This window comes from Vidua macroura, chromosome 4, assembly GCF_024509145.1.
Source record: "Vidua macroura isolate BioBank_ID:100142 chromosome 4, ASM2450914v1, whole genome shotgun sequence".
Lineage (NCBI taxonomy): Eukaryota > Metazoa > Chordata > Aves > Passeriformes > Viduidae > Vidua > Vidua macroura.
In genome coordinates, this window is record NC_071574.1 from 26546904 (window position 1) to 26564480 (window position 17577).

At 40.4% G+C, this 17577-nt stretch overlaps 1 protein-coding gene across 1 annotated transcript; it reads left to right on the forward strand.

Moving 5' to 3' along the window:
- Positions 1-3244: 3244 nt before the first annotated feature.
- On the forward strand, positions 3245-17358 carry LOC128805952 (cytochrome P450 2U1). The gene is made up of 5 exons (XM_053974989.1): positions 3245-3829; positions 9060-9692; positions 12907-13068; positions 14036-14203; positions 14445-17358. Exons 1-5 carry the CDS (start codon positions 3391-3393, stop codon positions 14621-14623), a joined length of 1581 nt encoding a protein of 526 aa, XP_053830964.1. The 5' UTR covers positions 3245-3390; the 3' UTR covers positions 14624-17358.
- Positions 17359-17577: the final 219 nt, after the last annotated feature.

Here is a 17577-nt window from a genome sequence, read left to right on the forward strand (position 1 = left end):
GCAGAAGTTATTTTTGCCTTCCCATCTGCCTTTGGTTGTGATTTTATTGCATAAAATGGGCAGTGCACTTCCAGATCTTTCCAAGAAGCATTTTTTGGGCAGCAGTACCTACACTTTCTATCCACAGAGAATACTGAGCCTTTAGTTCTTATTAAAGGCCCCTTACTTGTGATCTTACACCTGTGAAAGTATCTGCCTGTGACAAGTATGGCAATCCTGCTGTAGTCAGCTCTTAGATGAGCATGATGCCCTTAATTCACCTGGACACGTGAACGTGCGGAGCGGGTGCTGTGCCCAGGTGCACTGGTGGCACTACAGCACACCCCTCTGCTCTGAAATGGTTGTGCCCTAAGTGGCTATCCTTCATATACTAGAATTAATTCTCTTTAATTCTTTCCACCCAGCACTTCAAGAAGTAAATGGGGTTCTCTAAGATCTATTTTATGGAACTTCTATATCAGTGCAAAGAATGTTTAGAATAACTTAATTTAAAGCAGAAACAAGTGCACTATCTAAGATAAAACCAGGGCTGGATGGGGTTTTTGTTGTGTGAAGGTGGGTAGTCTAGTAACAATAGTCTGGATTGTTCTCCTGCTTGTCTCTATGCCGGCTTTTATAGTAGGACCATTGGAAAAGCCAAAGATTTAACAAAGTCATCTGTAATAGTCCTAAGCCGCATTGAAATACAACTTTCCTACCTTAATTACTAGATGCTTCAGAGAAAATGAACTATATTTTTTTTTAATTTACAAAAAAAGTGCAATACTTACAGAACTATTAAGAAGCAAATGGCTGCATGTTTCAATGCCCTGCAAAAACAAAACCTTAATGAGCATGTGACATGCACTTGGCCAAAAGTGAGTTTTTTTAGCTTTAGCTGCTGTGTTACAGAAACATGTTTCAGTGCACTAGTGCAACTCAGAACTTCCAAATATTTTCAATGTGCTTTTGACAAGGAGAGTGTTTCTTACGAATAAAGTGCCTGTGGAAGTAAAAATCCAAGAGTTGCATGCAAGCTCAAATAAAGCATATAAAACCACAGCCCATACTTGAAGAGAATGGGTACTAAGTAAGCAGCTGCATAGAACAGCTGGTCATTGACAGGATTCAAAGATTAAGTTTGAGTGAAGAATATTATGTTGCTTTTGAGAGTTTACTGTGTTAGACTTCCAATGTTTCTGCTTGGGCCTTAACTCTGTAACTTGGTTATCTTTAAAGAAAAATTAGTTCCTTTGAACTATTCTATTTTAATTTTTTTTTTTTCCTGGTACTCTTTACTCTGGTGGGAATTTTTGTTTGCTTGTTGCATGGAGCTATTTTTTGACCTGTTAAAAGTGGAATCACCATATGCTTTGATTCCTCAGTTAGGGGTAAAAGAGTTTGAAGAACGTTTTTTCCTTAAATGCAGAATTAAAGGGGGTGTGAGTTTTATTACACTGATGCTAGGACTGAATAGGAAGGATTTCCATGGAAAGTACTGTAGTGCTAAAGCTTCTATATGTAGTTATTAGGGGTATGCAGAATATTAGTAAAGTACTTAGATATGTTTTGCTGTTAATTTCATACTTTAAAAAGAGTCTATTTGGTTCTAATTTAAATTGCAGAAACTGATTTTAATGTTGCAACAGCTGTTATTTTAACTTGAAATATTCACTTATGTACTGGTATGTTAGAGGAAAAGTTGTATTTTATCACTTACAATTTTGAAATTAATCACATTTTCTATCAAAATTAATGTGCAATTTAATATCTGGACAGCCTAGAATTGGCCATATGCCACTGAAACCAAACTTTCAGCTGCATACATAGGGAAGGAAGGCATTTTTTTAATCTAGTTCAGCTTCTTGACTAGACGGAGAAGGAAGTGAGGCTAGATTACTCTTGTACAAAGAAAACAGGCAAAAACCATAATGTGTTTCAGCTGTGCTGAATACATTAGCTTCTTATTTTCACAATACAGAACTTAAACTTTTCTGGAGATTCAGATTTAAAATATCTTTAGTTCAGCTAAACTTTCATCTGTTTTTATATATTTTTTTCTAATAGATGCATTTTTTTTTTGTATACATTGTAACTAGCTGCTGAATTTCTGCCAAATATGGACAAAACAAAAGCTGTATTCTATTCTGCCACTCAAAATCTGTTCTTAGTTTTTCCTCTTTTGTTCAATCCATGGCTGGTAAAATGTTCACTTGCTGTTTAGATTAAAGAGACAGTTGCCTTAATTGCTCAGAGGAAAACTGACCTTGACCATTTAAAGCTTTATGTATTTCTGAAATTGCTGTAACTTCTGTATAATTGCAATAAAACCTTTTTAATACAGTTCAGCCATTATTTTATGAGCAACTTGTCACTATCTTTACTGAATGTTCAACTGTTTAAAAAATTGTTTAGCAAAACCCTTTTTAATGGGAAAACTCCCTTTATTCTGTCCATTTTTTTTTTGTTTGTTTTTTTGGGGATCACTTTATAGAAGGAGCACTGTGAGCAAAACCTGAATACTTTTCTCTGTTAGTGAGGGTATGTCAAGAGCACTTACTAAACCTACTGATACTGCAGCAAATTATTGGGAAGACTGAACAGTGGCGGTTTTTTGACTTTTAATTACCTCTCTAGGTGTTAAATTTTATATTGCTGATCAGCTGGGAAAAGTGCACTGCAGTGCTTACTAGAGGGAGGGAGAAGTTATCCTCAACACCAGTTCTGGGGGGGATTGGGGTGTTTGTGTGTGTTTTGGGTTTTTGTGTTTGGGGTTTTTTAGTTACTATTTTATTTGAGGGAAAGGAGGGCAGCTACATGTCTTTTTCCTCTAAAATTTAAGTGACCCTCATCGAAGCCTCTCTGTGCTGTTCTGCATTTGCCAAGCAGGGAACCTGGAGCTGGAATATGGTTCTAGGTTTGTCCTTGGCTCTGGAAACAGAAGTTTCGGTGTATTCCCTCGTACTGCCGGGTTTTTGTGTTTGGGAACGGCGAAAAAGGATCATCTGCATTTCCTTCCCTTCTAAACCGCTAAAAAAATAGCTATTTGCGTAAGGAGCATTTGAAAGCAAGTCCTGCGGGGTGTGGAGAGGATCTCTCACTTCTTTTGTTGTTACTGTTTTTTTTTTTTTTTTTTTTTGGTTTGGTTTGTTTTTTTTTGTTTTGTTTTTTTTTTTGTTTTTTTTTTTTTTTACACGGGCAGGACATGCGGGCTTATGTTTAATCCTTTATAAACTTGGGCTCTGTCACGCCTTGCCGGGGGCGGTGTCGGGGCCGGGCCCCGCTCCCCGCCCACAGGCCCGGCGGGCCGGGGTCAGGGCGCCGCCGGCCTCGGCTCCCGCCCGCCCCCGCCATCTTAAACCGCTACGCGCCGGCAGCGAGGCGAGGCCGCCGGTCCCGCTGCCCGGGGAGATGGCGGGGACGAGCGCGGAAGCTCGGACGTGGCTGCTGCGGCCGCCCACGGCCACCGAGCTGCTGCTGGTGGCCCTGTGCTGGCTCGGCTGCTACTGGCTGCTGCGGCGGCGGCCGCGGGCGCTGTCGGGGCTGCCGCCGGGCCCCGCGCCCTGGCCGCTCGTGGGCAACTTCGCCTTCGCCCTTCTGCCGCCTCCGCTGCTGCGCAGGTGGGCGGTGGATGTGAAGGGCGACAGGCTCTCCCCCGCCTTTTCGCCCCATGTCTTCCTCACCGGCCTCACCAAGATGTACGGCAGCATCTTCCGGCTCTTCGTGGGCAGCCGCCCATTCATCATCCTCAACACTTTCGGGGCGGTGCGGGAGGCGCTGGTGCAGAAGGCGGAGGTGTTCAGCGACCGGCCCTCCGTGCCCATCGTCCTCATGATCACCCACCACAAGGGTAAGCGCCCGGGGGCTCCCCGAGTCCCGCCCGGGGAGCTGCCGCACGCCCGGTGATGCTTAGGAGCGACGCGGAGCGGGGGCTGCTCGGGACCATGGCTGCTCTGCCGAAATTTATAAATAATTCCCACGAATTGTGGACTGAACTATTTACTTGTTTTTTGCTCCTCGCGTGTGTCCTTCGCCCTGCTGCTGACAGAGAGAAGCTCGCCCTGCCTTGAGATGCAGCATCCCCGCGAAGTTGGCGGTGCTGTGCCGTGCACCACAGAGCATCTCTGGGTGACTGAAGTGCCTGATCCCTTTAGCTCTGCACAGTAGAGGGACTGAGGAGCTGCTGGGGTGGTTTAGACTGGAGAAGAGGAGGCTCAGGGGAGGCCTTATCTCTCTCTCCAACTGCCTGAAAAGGGCTTGTAGCCAGGGCGGGGTTGGTCTCCCGGGTAATAAGGGATAGGACAAAAGGAAATGGCCTCAAGTTGCACCAGGGGAAGTTTAAGTTGGGCATTAGGAGGAATTTCTTCACAGAAAGGGTGGTTTGACAGTGGAATGGACTGCACAGGGGGACGGTGGAATCACCGTGCCTGGAGGTGTTTATGGAAGGGCTGGATGTGGCACTCAGTGCCGTGGTCCCATTCACAAGGTGGTGTTCGGTCATGGGCTGGAATCAATCTCAGAGGTCTTTCCCAAGCTCATTGTTTCTGTGACTGGCATTTGTGCAGGGGTTTAAGGCACAGATGGTCTGTCACCTGGGGACTTTCTAATTTTGGCTGTGTGAGGGAAGAAATTTCGAGTACGTGGGCAGTGGTATGAAACTGAGCAATTCCCCAGTTCTTACCAAGGTAGCGGTGGCAGAGATCAGACTTCTGTGGAGTCCCGTGGCTGTGCAGTCTGCGCTGCCTGTGCGCAGGCTACAGTTGCTGAGATATTTGCAAGTGTGTTATTCTGCTTGTCAAAACTTACTAAGCATGTTTGGGTTTGGTTGTCTTTTTTTTTTTTTAAAGAGTCCAAAGGAGAGTTACTAGCTTTTGCAGGAAAAAGGCATGAAGGGTTTAAACATATGCTGACAATAGTGCAGGTAGAATTTCTTCATGTTTAGTTTTTAGGTCATTACTGATCTCAGTGTTTATGGAAATATACTTACCCTTTTTCAGTTCAGGAGGTGGACCCCAGAAGGCTTGTTAGTGTGCTAGTTTGTTGTGAAGCTTACCTATTTTTATTTTTTCCAAGGTTAGGAAAATCTGGTTTTTAAGTGCATGAAACATCTCTTTTTATTTTCTTTTTTTTTTTTTTTTTTTCCAGAATTGCCCTAGTAAAGAGAGAAGAAAGTGAGGGAGCTAGATCATGTTTATTAAAATGCTATCAGGTACCATTGCTGAAATCAGTTTAAAGAATAAAAAAATAAACGATTAATTGTATTTGTTTAATGATATTGTTCCAAGACAGATCTTACTGGCATGTTGTTATCATGTGTGAGTATTTTTAGGTACAGTACTTCAACAAGAACTGGAGGAGGAAAGGGGAAGAGGAGTTAGATAATTTTCGCAGTGCTGTAAAACCTCATGTTCAGGCTCATGGTAGATTTCTTTTTCCTTGAATGCCATGAATTTCATATGTTTCTTGTTCTCTGTCAGACCTTTTTGAATATGGTGAAGCAAAGAGTAGCCAGGACAGGTGGCAGCTTCCACCAGTGGGTGCTCCGGGAGAGTTGAATGTACCAGGAACCTCTTGTCCATAGCCAGATAATGCTGCAAGCAAGCCCAGGGACAGTGTCTGTCTGTGTTGCACTGTGGTGAAGACATTGTGTTGCTCTGGGTTTTATCTGGAAAGTCACCATAGCTGTGCTCGGGCATGAGGACTGCAGCATCAGGGCTGCCCAGCGGTCCATAAAACATCCCCAGCTGTTCCACAGCGCTCATGTTAGCAGCATGCTGGATTGCCACAGATGTAGGAGTATTGTAGAGTGAACCACAAGGGTGATGATGCGTTCTGAGTGCACAAAGGGTGAATATGGGCAGTGGGGCCACTGCCCCCTGCAAGCTGGTTCTCCAAATGCCAGTGGAAGTTGCAGATGCTGTCCCTGTGCTGCCTTGGGTTTAGTGGTGGCATGAGGAGATGACTGAGCCTCTGCGATGCTGCGTTCGTGCTAATGAGTGTTGTTTTTTTCATCTGTGGTTCATGGGGGAAGCAGATGGGTTATAGCACTCTAACTGGAGGCCTCTTAAGATTGGTTTGGGAGATAATTTCAGGAGATTGTGGGTGAGATATTTCTGCAGGTCAGGACAGCAGCAGTTATGTTAGTATGTACTGGGAAAAGAAACAATAAGGGCAGGATGATGGATAGCTTCAGATCTACCACTCACAATTTGGGTACTACAGCTCTGGGAGGTTTAGTGTCCATTTTGGGTTCCTGCATTCTGTAAGTGAGCTATTGTGGTATGAACTTACAGAGATATTTTATTCTAAGCTACATTTGCTGGTATAGTTTTGTCTTTACCTTGAGCTGCCCTGCTAGGTATGGTATGGAAGAACGAGGGGCTTATCTCAGCTGTGTGGTTCTATTGCATGTAAGATGCAAAGAAAATAATTGTGCCTGGGGAGAGCAGGTAGAAGTATCAGAAATGGCAAACACTACATTTCAGCAACTTGATTAGTAAGTGAGGGAGGCCGCCTTGGCTGCACAGAAAGTGCCATAACTTAAGGGAGAAAGGAGTAATCAATTCTTAATTCTTAATTAATCATAACATATGTCTGCAGAAAGAGAAGTAGTAGACTGAGGAAAAACAGACATTTTTGTGGTCTAATTTTAGTATTTTGGTTTTTTGTATTCTATAGCTACAAGAGGTAGCAAAGACTGAATCTGCAGAGTACATGGAGTCAGAGTGGTTGTCTGCCACTGTACATATCCACATGTGGACATCTGACAGTACAGAAGTTGAATGTTATTAAATGTCATGAGTGCTGTGTTTATCAACGTTCCCAGTATTGTAGCAGCACTAGAGCTAGCAGTAAAAAATGCAGGGGATGGAGGCGTAAGTAAGCCTTTGCTTCTTGTGAGGATTTGAATTCTTTTGTGTAAAAAGGGGGAATAAAATGAACTCTCTGGTTTTGTGAGTTTGTTGGTTGTATTGAAAGGGTTTCATTATCAGCTCATAGAAATTAGGCCTCTGTAGTGAGCATGAAGTCCTGGTTATTGTTGCTTCAGAATTTATTATTGTATGTCCTTCAGGGATTTTTTTTTGTTGTTGTTAGTTTTGTTTTGCTTTGCTTTAATTTGTTTACAGGGGAGGTTGTTTTTGTTGTTTGGGGTTTTTTTTAAGAGTAGGGATGTCTGTGCTAAGTAACTTGGCTTTTTAGGGCAGGTAGATTTTCTTTGAAATCAACAAAGGACTATTCCATTATTGTAGCTTGGTAGGGATGCAGTTGAGAGCTTGCTTTCTTCTCTTACTTCTGTTGTTCTGTCTTTATGCTTTTCTTCTTCCTTAATCTGTCTTCTATATAATTCTTTCCCAATTTACAAATCAGTTGTCAGTATTCTGCAGCAGTTTGGGGTTCAGGGACATCAGAAAACACCCATGCTCTCTGCAGGACTGCTGGAGAGGCTCACTGCATGTGGCGAGGTTTGTTGTTGGTGTTAGCTTTTCTGTGGGCTTAGGCAAGTCTCTTTTACATTCAAGACAATAGATCTGTTTTCTTTTATGAAAGTATTTGGATCCTAAAACTAATTTTCCTAACCAAAAGAAAAAAAAAAGGGGGGGGAAGAGACTGTGGATGCATAGCCTGCTTTGGAGATACTTGTTGTATTGCAGGATAGAAATAGTGATAACTATGTTTTGTTCCAAGAAATCCATGTTTCTTTCGCAACCCAGCCACAAGCCCTGGAAACCCAGGGTTCTTGGTTCTTGGCCAAATTCAACCCAGGTTGGTTCTTGGCCAAATTCAGCCCCAAATACTCCTGTTTTTTTCACTTAACCTACTTGAGGACACCAATGCTAACAGGAAACAGTTGAGAGACAAAATCTGGAAAGTTTTGGTTCTGTTTTTTGATTGTTCTGTTTTTTGATTGTTCTGTTTTTTGATTGAAGTGGGCATTTGAATAGATTGCCTGAGGAATGTCTTCATGCAGAGAAGATGAAATTCAGCTGATTCTGAGTTTGTCCTGATTCTTCCTAATGTTGTTTAGGATGTTTTAAGCTAGGTCATGTGTTTGTATTCTTTTAGCATTAAGGGCTAGGAACATTAATAGAAATGTTCAGTTGTAATAGAAATGTAAGTAAACTATTGAAACATGGTGCATCTTCTAGTACTTATGTACTACTTCTATTTTCTCATGCCCATTTCTCCTTTTAAATTCAACTTTAAGGTTTGCAGTTCACAGAAGAATCGATGTTGCTTTTACAAAGTAACTTTTTTTTTCCTGAAAACAAAAATTGGTGTCATTTTACTAGAAGAAAAGAAATCCAGAACTAGATCATGTTTGGTGACTAAACTTTCTCAGGTTAACCATGGAGTACATTAGAAATTGCAGGTTGTGTATTTGTTACCCTGTGGTGTCTTTGGTGTGGTCTTTTAATTCAACATAAGAGATGTTTCTATTTGAAAGTGAATAATAGGGATTTAATTTAAATGGTGTTTCATAATGACACAATCATGCAGAGCAAGTGCCTAGGGGCATCAAAAGTGTTGAGATACACATCAAGCAGGCTTTTGCCAGGTGTTTCTGAACCTGTCTTCACCTTCCCAGTTTTCTTACAGTGTGAGTATCCTGTATTTTTATTATAACTTAAAGCTCACTTGTAATAGACATACTTACAAAAAGTACTGAGAAGTTTGCATAACACAAAGGGGGAAGAATGCAAATCAGTTTGTGTTTTAATGTCTTCTGTTATGCCTTGCTGAAGAAGTTAATGTCTCAGGACACTGGGAGTAAAGGCTATATCTAACATATACCCCAGACTAACTGTTACCTCTTCTCCGTCTATTTGTCTTGCAAAGTCTAATGAAACTAGTGATGTAACTTGAATATTCGTTTCAGTGATGAGGAAAAGGAGGGACAGGATTTCCAAAAGCTATAATAAGGAACCTTGTGTTTTTCCTTTAGCTCCTAGACCAGGTGCTTGGGAGAGATTTGCTGTGCATCATTTCCTTCTCTTCTGGCTTTTGGGTTGCAGGCATAGCTAACTATGTCTAATTGAAAATTGGGTATTTTGGTTTCAGTCTCTCCCTTTTTCTTTCAGGTGTTATTTTTGCACCTTATGGCCCTGTCTGGAAGCAACAGAGGAAATTCTCTCTCTCAACACTGCGTCATTTTGGAGTAGGGAGACACAGCTTAGAGCCTAAAATCATAGAGGAGCTGAAATTTGTAAAGGAGGAAATGCTGAAGCATGGAAAGGATTCATTTAATCCCTTCCCAATAATTCGCAACGCGGTGTCCAATGTTATCTGTTCCATGGCTTTTGGCAAGCGTTTTAACTACGAGGATGATGAGTTCAAGACGATGCTGAAGAACATGGCCCGTGCCCTGGAGCTGAGCGTGAACAGCTACATGATCCTGGTCAACATCTGCCCTTGGCTCTACTACCTTCCCTTTGGGCCTTTCCGGGAGCTTCGGCAAACTGAGTTAGACATTACTGCTTTTCTGAAGAGAATAATTGCCCAGCACAGGGATACACTGGATGCAGCAAATCCCAGGGACTTCATTGATATGTACTTCATCCACGCGGAAGAAGAGAAGAACAACAAGGAGAGCAGTTTTAATGACGATTACCTGTTTTTTATCATTGGTGATCTCTTCATCGCAGGCACAGATACTACTTCCAACACATTGCTGTGGTGCCTGCTCTACATGTCTCTTTACCCTGAAGTACAAGGTAAGATTACTTTTATTCTAGATGATTTATTCCAGACTGTAAAGCTCCAGATGAATGCTTGGAAACAGAAACAAGCAACGACAGTGAAGAAATCATTTGGAGAAACAACGGTTCATGTTGTATGTATGATTTGAAAGGCTGGTATGTAATCAGGCATCTTCTATCCTGCTGTTCTATGATGCTTTCTGGGTTAATGCTATATATTAAGTGCTAAATGGCCCTTTAATCTGTGAGTTTCTTCTGGTATGGGACAACTTTATCTTTCCCAAGCAATTCCAGGGAACTTTAGTATGTTTGAAAAACTTTGTCAATTGTGACATTTTAGGCATGTAGTAGTGGTAGGAGATGTGTGAAGACCATAGTGCTAAGGTCTGCTTTTATGACTCCCTGAGCAGGGAGGTTCTTGAGCCTGGCAGCAGAGTCTGGGGAAGTAGAACACTACCTGCTCTAGAGGAAGATCAAATCAGAGACAGCTTAAGCAAACTGGACTTGCACAAATGCACAGCAGCAGTTGCCAGTGTTGTTAGAGGGCCTCTCCCTGTCAGTCTTGAGTGCTTAGGGCAGTTGGGTGGGTTGCTGATGATGAGGGATGGAGGGGACAAAAACAGAGGCAGAACAAATTGGTCTTGTTCAGTGTTAGGAAAGGATGACTGAGAGGAAACTTTATGCTATCTACAGCTGTCTGATCAAAAGATGCTAAGAAGATGGAGGCAGTCTCCCCTGAGGTGTGCAGCGGAGGGAAGGGAAGGGTAGCAGTGGAAACAACCAACAAAAAGAAAATTCTGATCAGATACCAGGAAAAGAAATTGCCCTGTCAGTATGGCAAAGGAGTGACATAGATTGCCCTGAGAGTTAACAAAATCTCTGGTTTTGGAATTTTTCAAAACTGAGTGAGTCATGACTGGTAGTAGTCTCATCTACCCGGAATTGGATCTGTTTGGAAAAATCTCCTTAAATAGGTCAAGATCATAGTTTATTGCACAAAGTCAAACAAACTGCAAAACAGGGCACCAGTTCAGTACATGGGAGAGAGTGTTCACTGGGGACAAATGTAAAGTAAACTTTATTGCCATAGGCAATTCTTCTGTTTTAATGGCGTGTGTTATCACTGCTTGACTTGATATACAGTTACGTGGATTAGATGTATTCTGAACTACACATATGGAATCCAGAATAGTTTTGTGTTTGTTTTTTTAACCTTTTTTCCTTCTGCCTGGTACTGTATGTGTATGTGCTAGTCAATTTTCACTTTTCTCCTGATCTCTAACAGTTTTATTACCTCTCTCTGATCTCCCCTTATGCTGTGGCTCTTGTCAAGTAATCTAAATATAATCAGTAGTCCAGACTGTATCACTTTTAGTATCCCATTCCTTATGTCCTGATTGCCTTGGAGCTATGTATGGGCCCCTTTTTTTTCATTCCTGGCAATACATTTGTCTTAAATGTATTTCCTCCCTAGAGAAAATACCTGAATTGTGTATCCTTTAGAAGTAGTAAAAGTTGCTTGCAGTCATGGAAGAAAACTAAGGGCTATCAGAGGAAAAAAAAAGTATTTTTCTCTTTGGAAAATGGTTTTGCTTTTTACATGGAAATAGAGAATTATGTGGATGGACAATATGGTGAAGCCTTGGGGAGTATTTGGTTTGTTCTGTTCCGTGACTTTGTTTTGGTCTTTGACTTCTGAAGATCATTGAGATTTTTAAGTGTATGAAAAGTTGTGGAGCAGTTCAACTAACATGCTGTTGCAGAGACTACTAGAGTTTACATTTTGCAGCTAGTAATGTGAGCATCAGTTTGGCTGCTGTCTATATAGTTCCTCATATTTTTAGAAACTCTGAACAAATGAGTTGTTCAGATAAAGCACTGGTGTGACATTTGGTATGAGACAGTTTCATTATTTTATTTTTTTTAATATATTGAAAACTTTATTTATTTGTTTAGACTACTGTGAACATACATGCCTGAATATAGGGATATGATGATAAAAGTAGCAAACCCCCACAAAGAAGTTACTGGAGAGCCACTCTGTCAGCACATCTTTTGCTGTATTTTTTGTGGTTTTTAATGTTCCTCATGCATGAGTTTTTCTTCTGGGGCAAACCCAGTAGGTGGCAGCAGCAGCTCCTTAGACACAGTTCAGGCAGCACTTGGGGATGCTGCTCGGGAAACTGGGGCAGTTTTTTTTGCATTGAGCTTTTATTTAATCTTGTATTACTGCTAATGAGAGAAAAGAGCAAAAGCTCAGAGCATCAGCAGCCTGGTGGAAAAGGCAAGCGGAACAACCACAAAGTATGCAGGATATAAAGGGTATAAAATGAAAACTGACTTCTATTATTTTTGAGTAAGGGTTAGTTTAGAGGTCTCCTTTTTCAAGATTGTCTTTTGTAGTGTAGCCAGATTGCAAGTTACCTGCAAGAAAAGGCGCATCATCCTGTATGTACGTAGGTGAAGCAAATCCTGAATCTTGGAAACTTCTATGAAGAGAATTACTTGTATGCTGAGCCTTTAGTGAAATGAAAGGGGCAAGCAAATAATTTGATATTTTTTGCTCCCCATGAATGAGAAAGTTGATAAGCTCATGAACTTTTTTGACTTTGCATAAGGGCTGTGTGGGAAAGGAGCATCTGCTCCTGCCTTTGGGGGAAATAGCTGAGTTTAGGTTATGTGAATAGAAAGCAGGAAATGGCAAGAATGAGTTAAACGGCTTCAATGTTTGCAGTAACAGCACCAGAATTCCTGCTCCAGAATGAAGTATCTAAAGCAACTGCATAAACAACTTTCCCACCTCTTCACGCTCAGGCACACACTGCATGCAGTTCTCTTACGGTTCAAGTTTTTAATTGCAGAGCAGAAGCTTGATGTTTTCATCATTCAAATTACTGTATAATTAAACTCCTAAAATAAGATTAGGAGTTTGGAGTAGCAACAGGAGTTTACCTGTACTTTTCCAATACTGAAGTGCTAGCAGTGTCTGTCAGCTCAGTAGCTTTACTCTTGACTGTTGTCAAGATTGTGCTTGGTCGTTTTCTTCTTAGCTGAGTCTGTTCCTAAGGCTAATGTTGGCATAGCTGTTTCAGCTAGGAATCACATCTTGAAGCAATTTTTGAGAAATCTATGTAAACAGTGAAGCAAGCACAGTCAGATGAAATTGAGATGATGTCTTCTCACATATTATGCCTTTTGACTTCTTTGTTTTTTTGCTCCCTTTGAATAGAGAAAGTTCATGCAGAAATTGAAGCAGTTCTAGGACGTGACAAAGTTCCCTCTCTTGCTCACAAGGCTCAAATGCCCTTCACAGAGGCAACCATTATGGAAGTGCAGAGGATGACTGCAGTTGTTCCCCTTTCTATTCCTCGAATGGCCTCAGAAACTGCTGGTAAGCATTCCTAGAGACTTGTTACTACTGATTTTCCTCTGGGGCTGAAGATCTGATGGGACATCTAGTGATAATTTACAGAGACCTCATTTATGTATTAGACCTGTAAAACAAATATGTAAAATGCTCTTTATAAGGAGCAGGAGGTCTTGACATAGTTCTCTATGTAAGCTGCATGTCTGACCTGACATCCAGCGGTTTTTCTAATCTTGAGTGATTTTTTTCCTCTGGGGGTCTTGTATTGATTAGTGTGCTAAGTCATAGCTGGCAGCTGAGACTCCACCTTTGTACCCGAAACAGCAGAGTTGTTCTTGACATTCTGACACAGAGGTCTGAAAACATCAGTTTAGAGTAATTGGTTTGCTAAAGGCTTTTACCATTGACCTCCACATGTACAGAAAACATTAAGAAATACTATCTTCCAACTCATCTATGTGTTTTCATAAACATAGCTGAGCACTGGCCAAAGTTGGTGTGAAAGAGCAATACTCTACTTTTAAACCTATTACTGAATTGATCTGCTTTTCTAAATGTTTTGATTTGCAGGAGAATGAGGTGCAACAAGCTGAAATGAGACTAGTGATTTCAAAACCATTGTGTCACAACAGTTCAAAATCCATCCTTTGACTGTGGTGGGGCTCTGAGACAGCACAGGAGAGCAGGAGGAAAGTGGGTCACAGTATTGGGGTGCTGCAGAGTGCATTTCTGACAAGTGCTGCTTCCTTCTCTGTGCAGAAGCTGTTGGTGAAACTTGGTGTCTTTCCAGCTGCTCAGGCATGTTTGATTCTGACTCAAGCAGGGTAGCAGAGATCACCTTTGCCTTCAGCTTTTGCTACATTTGCAGCCCACAGCTAGGGATCGATGTAATTTTTTGTGGCATCCTCTTGTTGTCTTTTTACTGCTATTTTTCACATGTTTTCTTCTAGCAACTTTTCTGTCACATTTCTGTCTCTGCTTTTGTTTAAAGTGCTCCAGGGATATACTATTCCTAAGGGTAGTGTGATTGTGCCCAACCTGTGGTCAGTACACAGAGATCCTAACATTTGGGAGAAGCCAGATGAATTTCAACCGTCAAGATTTCTGGATGAAAATGGCCAGCTAATAAAGAAAGAGTCATTCATTCCTTTTGGAATGGGTAAGATAATCACATGGAGTCATTAGCTGGGTGAGTGGGTGGTGGTGTAAATATTGTTAATCTGAACTAGTACAGCTGAGCAAGGCTTAGACTCAAATACAGGAGGCCAGAGCTTCAGAGGTCATAGCTTAATGGTAGTTTGAGCCTTTTTTAGGCTATGGTAGGACAGAAATTGCATGTGTGTTAACAAATTGGTCAACTGTATAAAGCCAGTAATACCTCTCTTCTAACTGTTCTTTAGGTAAACGTGTGTGCATGGGAGAGCAGTTGGCAAAAATGGAGCTGTTCTTGATTTTTTCAAGTCTTATGCAAAGTTTTACCTTTGTGTACCCTGAAAATGCTGCAAAACCATCTATGGAGGGAAGGTTTGGTCTAACTTTAGCTCCATGTCCATTCAACATAATAGCTTTGAAGAAATGATACAGTGTCAAAAAAGATTAAGCAAAGAAATACTGCACTTTTAAAATACAGCTTTTAAAAAATTATTTTTATTATTTCCAGCTTAGTTTGTTACTTTCTTTCCAGAAAATAACCCAAACTGCATAGGCTTTTTAGCCTTCTGGAAAGAAGACCTTTTTTTTTTTTTTGGTCAGCTGTTGCATTCCACAAATTAACTGACAGCATAGTTTTTAATTTGATAGTAAAACTTGGTGGGCTTAACCTCTGTTGATTATGGTCAGTTTGTCAAGTGTTGATTATGGGAGAATGGTCCAAAACATTTGTTACTGCTCTGGCAAAAAGTAACTGTAAAAAATTGTGAAAGCAGCACATAAACATTTCATTTACCAAAGGAGTGAAGCACATAATGTAATATTAAAGGTGTTAATGAATTGTTAGCATTTTCTGTGAAAAGAAAGATTATAACTGAGCTTAAATAATTACTTATACTTTTTGGAAATTACCAAATGACATTACTTTTAACCTTGGAGGATTCTTTTTTGCAACTAACTTATAGGTGTAGTAGATTGGATCCAAATATCCTTAAGATTCAGGGCTCACTATAAAAAAGCATGTACCAAGTTGGAAAAGCCAGAATTTGAGGTGAAATGAATCCTTGAATATGCCATATTCTCAGCATGAAATGAGTGTGCAGAATTGGGATGCAGATGTTTTATCTCAGAATACAAACGAGAGCAGAATTCTCTAACAAGAAACAGCAGAACTCTGTTCTCTCTGGTGCCAAACATATTCAAGACATCTGTGCTGCCTCTTGGCATTCATTGTTTACCTCATGGCAGCAGTGGCTGCAGGTTGGACGGGACCAGCAGCTGCTCACTGGGGAAAATACTACATGTGTAGTCCTGAAGTCAAGGCTGGTGCTCAGATTTTTTATCCACAGGCAGTGTGGACAGTACTGCCACAACCTCTGGCTTTGGGAACTGGAGTCCTCAAATACGGCAGTACAGGTACTGCTTATACATTTACCATGGAACAGGAGGAAGCTGACAAACTTGAGGTTTGACTATAGTTTGACTATAGTAGCTCTCTCTTTATTATCTTCCATACAGAGTAAAAGTATCTGTAGTTCATACAGCATTAGTGTATCAGTACTTTTTTCACATGCAGAATCTTAGTGCTCTTAACCACTGTCAAACCAGCTGCCAAGGAAACCTCATGTTAATTGTTTCAGAGCAGGCCACTCAGTCTTGCCTTGTATTTCAGACATGGAAAGTGATTTTTTGGGGGACTATGTAACAACTAACCTTTAAATAGTTGTTCTTAATCATTCTTTAATCTCTTTACACTCCTTTTGATCTATCAGAATTTCATATCACATGAATTAAGTTCTTATATATTTTTTCCCCTCACTGGAGATCTAGAGAATTACCCAGAGCCCTCCTAATGTCAAGTTTACAGGACTGGAATGTGAATTTGAATGTAATTTAGAATTGGGTATTCCATAGCAGAAACAAAACCTAAATTTTTTTGTAAAAGAAGAGACAACTTCTCAGCTTTAAATTAATGTCTGGTTTTGTCACTTTTAACCTTGAAGTTTTAAAAGCCAGATAGTGCCTAACAAAGACTGTAAGATAGTTATTTTGTGTTTAAATTAAGGTTTTCTGTTACCTGCTTTGAATAACAGAGTGCCTTAATTTCTGAATTATGTATTTGGTTGGTCAGGTATCCCACTGTTTGTGTGAGAACCTTCAATTCTTAATTAGGTTAACTTTGGACTATATAGGCTTCTGTGGGTTTGGTTTTTTGGTATGAAGTTTTTGAAAACTTAGTACAATAAAAAGTTGAGTTTGGTACCAATGCCAGTGAACTTGCTCTAAAACCAGACAGTACTGGAGAATTAAGCACTTTATTTAATTTAATTTTTTATTTTTGAATTAATAAATAGATTCTGTAGACTTGGGATTTTTGTCTGGAAATCCTAAAATTATGCTTAATTGAGAAGCTAAAATTAAGTGCTGATAATATTTATCTTTCTGTTGAAATGCCTCTTTAAACAACATAATGATGTTGGTGTGCAACTGATCACTTGTACAAAATACCCGTCCTTTTAATCAATGAGGACACATTTGAAAAGCACTTTAGTATTTTTTTACAGATTCCAAAGAAGATACGATTCACATAATCCCTTGGTATGTGAAAGTGTACATATTTGTGCTTGTTTTGCCTGCTGAGTTTAGTTTAAATGTCACATTTGAAAACTATCCTTTGAGAATTAGCCTTCTACAAATACTACTTTGAGAATGTGTTTTTTGGTTATATATGTAATCAAATGCTGCAATGTGTGACAGGCTAAAACTACTGATTGGAAGTTCCAACCATGTCAAGGTGTGCTAGAATACGTGATGCTGTTGGAAATGACAATAAAGACCTGCCTTTCATACCTTCCAGGTGCATTGAAATTTTCACAGGATACCATAAAAGTAGCTAAACAATAGCATAAAAGCAGCAAAATCTGTGGTTTTCAAAGTGTGTTGCCATCTTTGGCAAACTGTAAAGAGTGGTAGCAAAGTTGGTTTGTTTTTGTAAATGTATCCTCTCCCTCCTTTTTTTAGCAGAGGAAGCATCTCAAATGACTTGTTGAAAAATGTATGCTCAGATAAATGAGTGACTGTTTCTGAATGCTGCAAATATCTTTTATTTCTAAAATTACTTCACTTCAATATGTTTTTATTTTGAATAAAGTAATTCCCAAGTAAGTGTTTCACAGCTTTGCATAGTCATTTCAATGAGTTCCACTTACTGACTAAACATGTCGTGTTTGGCATCTTACATCTTGCAGGAAAAGCTTCTGAGTGAGAAAATGTTAAAAATGCTATGGATGAGGAGTGAAGGAGGTGGGGAAACACCTCAAATCAAATGATAGAATGATGATGATCGAATGATAGAAAGAGGTTTTTTTTAAAACACTGTTACCC